This window comes from Nannospalax galili, unplaced genomic scaffold, assembly GCF_000622305.1.
Source record: "Nannospalax galili isolate Female #2095 unplaced genomic scaffold, S.galili_v1.0 scaffold212, whole genome shotgun sequence".
In the NCBI taxonomy this organism is placed as follows: Eukaryota; Metazoa; Chordata; class Mammalia; order Rodentia; family Spalacidae; genus Nannospalax; species Nannospalax galili.
In genome coordinates, this window is record NW_008333884.1 from 3,208,013 (window position 1) to 3,216,058 (window position 8,046).

An 8,046-nucleotide genomic window follows, 5' to 3' on the forward strand; every position below is an offset into this window, starting at 1 on the left:
AACCACTCTGTAGCCAAGTGGGAGGCTCCCTCCCCTGCTTGCCTCTGCCTTGTTCCTCAATGAAACCCCAAGCCTGGGAAAGTTTTACATGGGGTACCCACAATGAGTACCTGAATCTTCTATAGCTCTGGGCTTCTCCCTTATCTTACAAGACAGTCCTAGTCCCATGTTCATATATCTAAGAATCTACATTTTCTTTGAAAAGATCAGAAAATACACAAAAATTTAAAAAGCTGTACCCAGTGGCAAATGTTATGCCCATCCTTCCTGGCAACAGATGTTTCTTGTGCCATTGTCCCACTGCACAAATTTGATCATAAGTGAGGTCCCTCTTCCTCTGGCCCTGCCCCATCTATGCCCAGTCTCTCTGATTCTAGTAGGACTTCCCCTCCCTTTGTTTGTCCCTGTGCTGAAGCAGAGGAATTCAGTGAACAGTAACCCAGTTTCCCACAGTCACTAACATCAACATTTCCTCTTGGATTTTGGAAAGGGGAAGAGAGGTGAGTTATCTGGAAAAGAACCTGAGATGCTGATAATCCAGTTCAGCCCTTACTACATTGTAAATTATGCAGTGAAGGCCACCATCTCTTTTTCCCAGTCCCCCCACACCTGCCCACCAGGGCTGACAGAGAGGAAACTACCACTTCTCTAGTCTTTCAGACTGAGAGTGGAATTGCTGGTGACAGGCTCACCATCACATATCCTGATCCCCTGAGTCTCCTTCTGCACAAGAATGGACTGGTAGGGTCGAGACCGGAGGATATCACTGACCAGAATTCGGACACCCTGTCTGATGCTCATGGTACCCACAGTGACCAGTCCAGTTCCACCAAGGATGACCAGAGCAAGAGGCATCTGGTAGTGCTGTGAGAACAATCACAGACTCATCCGTCCCAAGGGTAACAGTCGGAAGAAGGCCAGGGTGGTCAGGGTGGCCCAACTGGTCACTGTGAAAGTCAAGGATGAGGTCTGTTGTGAAAGCAGCAGCAGCTTCCGCAGGTGCAAGCAGATAGAGTTCAGCTCCAGGAGCAGAGACACCATGGAGAAGCCCACGTAGCGGCCAGACCAAACAGCAATGCTGAGGCAGCTCACTACCTGGGAGCAGGGTTCAAGGTCAGAGAGCCTTGTATGACTGTATCCATCATGTCCCAGCATCCTAGTCCTTATTCAAGGGGCTCTTAGCATTTTGTAGAACTCCCCCAGATCCTGACCTTTCTACTTACCCTTATCTTTGGGGGCCTGAGCAGCCTTGACCCAGAGGCTGTCTCACCCCGAGGCTGTAATATTTGGATAGCATGCCCCAACTTCCATTTCTGGGATTTTGTGCCTCATTCCCAAATCCCATATCAGGGCTCTTTCTGCTCAGCAAGACTCCATATTTAATGTTTTTGGGATCAGTTGGACATTTGTGGGGGATCCAACTCCTTGGGCAGTGCCCAGACTCCTAGTTGTGTCTAGCAGTTAAAACCACCCTCCAATTCAGCCCAAGTCTGGGAAAGCAAGGTTCCAGTTGGGCTTTGTGGGAAGACAGAGGACAGAAGGCTGGAGAGTTGGGCCCCCAAGTTGGGCATTCCTATCTTTCTATATGGCTTCTCCCTTCAGAGTCTCACCACCAAATGGTGACAGAAAAGATCCCAGGCCTGGGCCAAGGTCTGATTCCATAGCATGTGGACTCCATCTGCCAGGAAATAGCCTGTGGGCATTGGGGAGGAATGTCAGACTCTCTCAGAGCTAGAGCTGGTGCAGAGTCTTGACAGGTGTCTCAAGCCCACGTTTCCTAGGTCCTTAATTCCTCACAGCAAACCTCCAGCAACATGTGCTCAGTACCCAAACTGGGGAAGGAGACCTGGAATTTCTGCTCCAAGGTTGCCCTCCCTGGTCCAAGTCTTTTCTATAGACTCACCCACTGACATCTCTGCTAGGATCAGTGCCCAAGGTGGGTGGCCATGAATCGGGTCGGAGGCCATCTGAGGATACAGCGACAGCCTGGGGGAGATGAGGGAGCTAAGGTCAATTTCCCCAAGACCCATTCCCTGGGTAGCAGTCCCACCCATCAACCCGCCCTAGACTCAGGCTTTGAATATCTAGTATCCACTCTGAAGATACCCACCCGGTTTTCCAGCCTCAGCCTTTGTGCCATCATCCACAACCCCCAGGTCTCACCAGCCCCCTAGCCCCATAGCCAAGCAGTGCCCCTGCTCCCGAAAGCAGGCTATGCATCAGGGAGACACAGATGTTTCTCCACTTCCAGCCATCCCGAGCAGCAGATTCCGGTGTGGGCAGTAGCTGCAGCCCCCAGTGCGGTCCCCGAAACGCCGCAAAGGAAGCGCCAGTCACGAGGAGCCCCCAGGGTGCCATGGCCTGGTGGGCCAGCTACGTTCCAGTCGGTGTCTTTGGCCCCTTTGCCCTGGGCAGGGTCCTCTAAGTCCGCACCCCGGGGGTCAGCGATCTTTCAGCAGGGTTGGGTCCAGGGACTTCCTCACCCGCCCGCTTTGCCTTTCCAGTCTGTTGAAACTTTCCCGGCTTGTCCACGGCCCTATTTTGGCGCAGCCGTGGGGCCACAGGCCATGGAGCCACGGCAACTGATGGCGTCCCGCCCCTACCCAGGGATAGCGGTTTGGGGGCTCCTGGGCACCAAGTCGGGCAACCGAGCTCGAAAGGGTTTCCAGCGTGCCAGTAGAGGTCTTCGAACACACCAGTAGAGGTCTTCTCCAACTCCACGTGTCCTAAACCCCTGAGACTTCCAGAAATGGATCGCTAGGCTAATCTTACCTGCCACTCTTGGCTCCGCCCCACTAACTTTCACCTTCTGTTCCTGGTTCCTTCATCTCTCACCTACTGTCCATCTTTACCCACAGCTTTGAAGGTAGGCGGCCAGCGCAGCCAATCCCTGCAGGCCTAAACCTTGCCACCGACCGCCCCCCTTTACCTGATGGCAGTAGCAGTGCCAGTTATGGTGGAGCAGCCCTTCTGCCTACAAACCTTCCTAGGCCGTTGGCACTTTCCCACAAACATGTGATTCCAGGAGTTCTGCCCCTTACATAGTACGCCCCCAAACGGAACAGCAGCCTCCATTTTGGAGCAGTCCCTTGGGGGATTCCTTCCTCTTCCGCCCCAGAATTTTTGGGTCTGCCCTACAGATTCTGGGTAGAAGAGGCAAAAAGGAACTCTGCCACATTCTTGAACCCTATTTCTCTTCCCAGGGCTTGGAATCTATTGAGTATCTTCAGACCATGTCACCTCAAGGGAAAGATGGACTCAGAAGAGAAAAACGAAAACCATGGTGTTTTCAGCAGTAGGTCTGTTCAGATTCTAGACCCCTTTGACTTGAAGAGGAACAGCCTCTCCATTCCATTCCCTGCAGTCACAGGTTTTTACCATTTTCCTTCCTTACTCCACTCCACACCTCCTTCACTGGCTGACAGCCAGCAAGTCAAGAGCAATGCTTCCTGTATACAAGGGGTGTGTGTGTGTGTGGATTCAATTTACTCCTAAAGAATGGAGTTTATAGGGCTCAGACTCCAGAGTGGCTATAGTAGAGCACAGGCCAGGCTTGCACAAAGCCCTGGATTTGATTCCCAGGAACACACACACACACACACACACACACACACACACACACAGAATTCATGAAGTAGGTGCCCCAGGCAAACACTCCCACCAAAGGCTAGGTGCATCCCATCCTTCTATACCTAGGCCTCCAAAGTTTAAAGAATTCCATTGATTTTAAAATTTTATTTAGTATATGAAAGCAATATACAATTACAAAACTTGGAAACTACAGAAAAACCAAAGAGGAAATTCACAATTGCTTTATTCAACCATCCAAAGATAACCACTATTAATATTTTAATACATCTTCAGTCTTAAAAAAAAACTATGTATCACAAGTAAACATTCATATTTTAAAAACAAAATTAGGATTATGAAACTCACACTTTTTATGACCTTTTTAATAATCAAAGAGCATTTTTCTTTCCAGTTAAACTTTCTTCTACATGACTTTTAATGGCTGTGCAGTACTCCACCATCTGGAGGGATATAATTTTCTCAAGCAATCCCCTGTTGCAAATTTTCATTACAGGAAAAAAAGGAATGAATTTCCAACCAAACAGTTGTTTCCATTTTTCTATATGCAACTCTGAAACAAACATTTTATAATCAAATTCTTATTTTAAGATAAATTTCCCAACACATAATTACTGGGTTAAAAAGACAGGGAATTTCTTCTGGTGTTTGATATGGCCACATGCAACATATGGGAACATTTTTGGGGGTCTTATTTGTCATACTGTGATAAGGAAAAAAATACTTTGAGCAATGTCTGCCTTTAGATTATTAATGAATATATATTTCTTGGAGACAGGGTCTCATGTAGTCCAGGCTGGCTTAGAACTCAATGTGTAGCAAAGGATGTCCTTGAATGTTGGATCCTCTTGCCACCACCTCCAGAGTGCTGAGATTACAGGCCTGTGCCACCACATCCAGTTTTATGCAGAGCTGGAGACAGAACCCAGGGTTTTGTGCATGCTAGGCAAGCATTCTACCAACTGAGCTACAGCCCCAGTCAAGAATACATTTTCCATAGTGTTACACATTTTAATTTCCTGTGTATGTCCTTGCACAGCTGGCTCATGCTCCTTGAGGCTGCTTATATAGAAACTGCATGGTAGAGAAAAATGGGACCACACTTCATTAAGGGTCCTTATCTCCAAGAGAGGTAGATCTGCAGAGGAAATGGCTGGAACTTGTCTTTGACGGAGGCTGGCTGTTCTCCTTCCTGGTGTACTCCAGAGTTTTATGGGTCTCTCTGACAAATACCCAGATAGGGAGGGCCCTGTGGCTCCAGGCCAGATCCTTCACTGGTCTTCTGCCTGCCTCTGTGTTGCCAGGCTGCCCTTCCTCACTTCTGTTCCATGTTGGGTGAAGATGCAAAGCCATGTACCCAGGGCTGGAAGGGGACACACTGTGGCCAGTGAAGTGAGGAGGGGAAGAAAGTAATGTCCAGGGACAGAGTGATCTTTGTTGGAATGTATGAACAGACTCAGCTAACCAACCCCACTCTACTCAGTCCCTCACACATCCTACCCTTCAGCTTAGGCTGCAGCAGGGCTGGATTCAATGATCTACTCTCCCCTATGGCTTTCAGTTTCTCATAAATGGAGAATAGGATAGAGTGCCCGTCATATCTCCTCCCACCAAACAGAACAAATAGCTTCCTGTAGCCCCCAAACTTGGCCATCTTTTATTAGGGAGACAGGGCCAAGGTTGAATCCCAGAGTCCAAGCCTAAGAGTGAGATCAGGAGCTGGAGGTGCAGGTTTATGATGCCTGATGTTCACAAGAGGCTCAGATCCCACAACCCATCCCTCCTGGTTGCTAGAGGAGACAATTTCTTGCCTGCACAGTCCTGAACTGAATCTCACTTACTAATCTTGGAAAGCAAAGGCAGAAAGAATAGCAGTAGTTGCTAAGACCCAACCAAGAGCTGTAGTCCTACTGTGGGTAGAGGTGACCCAAGGCCACCCTTGCATGGCTTCCTATTAGCTTCTTGCATTGATCTAGCCTTCACCTTTCCCTCTATCCTAGTACTCCAGCACTGGGCTTGTGTAATCAGAGATGGGTAAGGGACAACAATTTATGTGATGAGCTGTTTTGTTCCTACTCACAAGAGAACCCAGGCTCTGATGGGTATAAACACTTCATGGAGGTAAGCAGCCCTAAATCTAAAATCTAAACCAGTATATAAAATACAGAGAGAGGTAAAAGCACAGGGAGGACAACCTAGATCTGCAATTCAGTCACCTGAGTACGCTTACTTTTGGACCTTACTTGGAAAGAGGAGGGGAGGATGGGAGATAAGGAAGGCCTAGGATGAAATGTGGGTAAAAGGGTAGACAGACTTTCCTTCTTTCTGCTTCTTCCCATTGCCACACAAAGACCAACTAACCTTGGGGAGATGGAGTCACCTATTCCCCAATTCAGCCAGCACTTTTAACCTAAATCTTCTCTTGCAGGGCCTGTGTGGGTGAGGGTTCCCCAGCTGAGCAGGACTTCCCAAACCCAGTTCTGTCACCTTCCAGATGATAGGCAAAGACTCTGCTCCTCCTCTTCCTCCTCGAAGCCAGGGGCAGAGGGCAACAGTTCTTCAACTGGCAGCTTTAGCTGGGTCAGGACATAAAGCTTGCCACTGAAGAACTACTGCGGCTCAGCCAGGTGAGGGTGTGGGAGGCACAGGTTCCTAAAGGGAAGGGGAAGAAAAATAGAAAAGATCTGAGTAGGGCTGGGTCACAGAAACACTGCCTCACTGGCCATGAAGCCTAGCCCTACAGACTTTCAACACCTAATTGAGAGGTTCTTGACTCTGATCTGGGAGGAGTTCTTAACTTCAATAAGAAACAAGAGGGAACTCTAAATAAATGTACTCTTCTTGCCCCTTTTTACAGGTGGCACTAGAAACCCTTAGCAACTCACTAGTGACTCCAGCATCTTCACCATTCAAAGAACAGGGTCTAGAACCCAGGTCCTAGGTGAGAAACACTACATCAGGTGCAGGAATGTGAGCTCAATGATCAGCTCAACTTACTTGTTTCTAGGGACTTCAACTGGAAGGAGGGTTTGTGGGGGCTTAAAACTGGGGAGGAGTGTGGAAGGGAAAAGGTCTAGAGTTTAGAAGGTCAGCAGTGGCTCTAGGGACTATGAGGAAGGGAACAGCTGACCCAAGGCAGGAGGGGAGGGAGGTATGGGCAGGGTGGCTGGGCAGCTTCCTCAGGACTCTGAGATGCCTGGCATTCCGTTTGCACATTCCGGGTACATCTGGTATGAATTCCAGGCTGTCTGCCGGCCCCTCCATGTCTGAACTTTGTTCCAAGTTCCAAGCCCCGCCCCCACAGTTCCAACGCATGAATCAGCAGGAAAAGCTGGGCCCAGCAGCATGGCCCAGGGAGGGGGCTGGGGGTGTGGCAGGCTTGAGGGCTGAGAGCTGGGGAGGGTGGTTCTGCACACAGTCCAAGGGCATGGCTCATGCCAGATTGAGGGGCAAAAATCGCCTTGGGATTTCTATATTCAGAGAATGGAAAGATTAGGGTGGGGTGGGGATTTTCAAATTCCAAGCCTCTTGGGATACATAAACTTTGTGGTATCTTCCTTCTCCTAGGTGACCAGTTCAACTCTGTCCAACTCTCCTCTGCCTGAGATAGCTCTGTTCAGCCCAAAGGGCTCACATGCTGCTGAGAGTTTGTGCCAAGCAGGTGCCCTTGGCTGCAGGGTGGGGTGGGCCCAGGGCACTGACCCTCTGACCAGCTGCTCCATCAACCCTCTGGCACCATGACAGCTTCTAGCCTAGTCTGACAGCCAGGATGACAGGCCAAATGAGTTGGAGGCTGGAACTGGGGCCAGAGGGAGGTGGGGACGATAGTCTAGCCGGAGGCCATGGGGAGGGGCCAAGTGTTGGCTGGGAGGTGGGGAGAGAGGGAGCCCAGCGATGACTAACCCAGGAGCCCCACCCAGCAGCCGGCTTCCCAGGCGGTCAGGGCCAAGCCGGGGCTAGGGGCCTCACCACCGGACACACTGGGGGGAGGTGCAAAGGTGACCTTCTCTCGGTCCAAGGCGGCCAGTTGGGCTTGGGGGGGTAGAATTTCCAGGCCCTCCTCCTGTCCGCCCCCCCAACCTCCGCCCAATCGCGGTGAAATCCTAACCTTTGGGTTGCATAAGGCCTCCGCACCGCCGCCCCCTACTCCTTTCCCCTCCCCCCTTACATAACATCCCCGGGAGGGAACGAGAGGAGGGGCCGGCCCGCCCCACGACCCCTTCCCTGCCAGGGAACTGAACTGGTCCTGGCCCAGTCAGAGCCGGTGGAGACAGAACACCTCCCGGCCACTCGCTGGTCCATATCCTCCCTAGGCTAAATGCTGGGCTCCCGTATCCTCCGAGCAGACGGCGTCGGGGATAGCCGCCCCCGGCCTTCCGGCCCCTCATCCCCCCACCCCCACCCCAGCTACTCCGCCAGACCCTTCGCCATGATTCCTGTCACGGACTCTCTTTAAAC

The 8,046-nt window shown here is 50.8% G+C and overlaps 1 protein-coding gene and 1 long non-coding RNA gene across 2 annotated transcripts in view; both read right to left on the reverse strand.

The window, feature by feature from the left end:
- Positions 1–648: 648 nt before the first annotated feature.
- Tlcd2 (TLC domain containing 2) lies at positions 649–2,358 on the reverse strand. Its single transcript, XM_008828785.1, is given in 4 exon segments — positions 649–1,095; positions 1,611–1,693; positions 1,904–1,987; positions 2,184–2,358. Coding segments are annotated over 4 exon segments (789 nt in total).
- Positions 2,359–4,140: 1,782 nt separating this feature from the next.
- Positions 4,141–8,046, reverse strand: part of LOC115069554 — a 4,283-nt gene continuing 377 nt past the window's right edge. The window contains exon 2 of the long non-coding RNA XR_003848806.1: positions 4,141–6,240. This is a non-coding gene — a long non-coding RNA (uncharacterized LOC115069554). The remainder of the gene's footprint in view (positions 6,241–8,046) is intronic.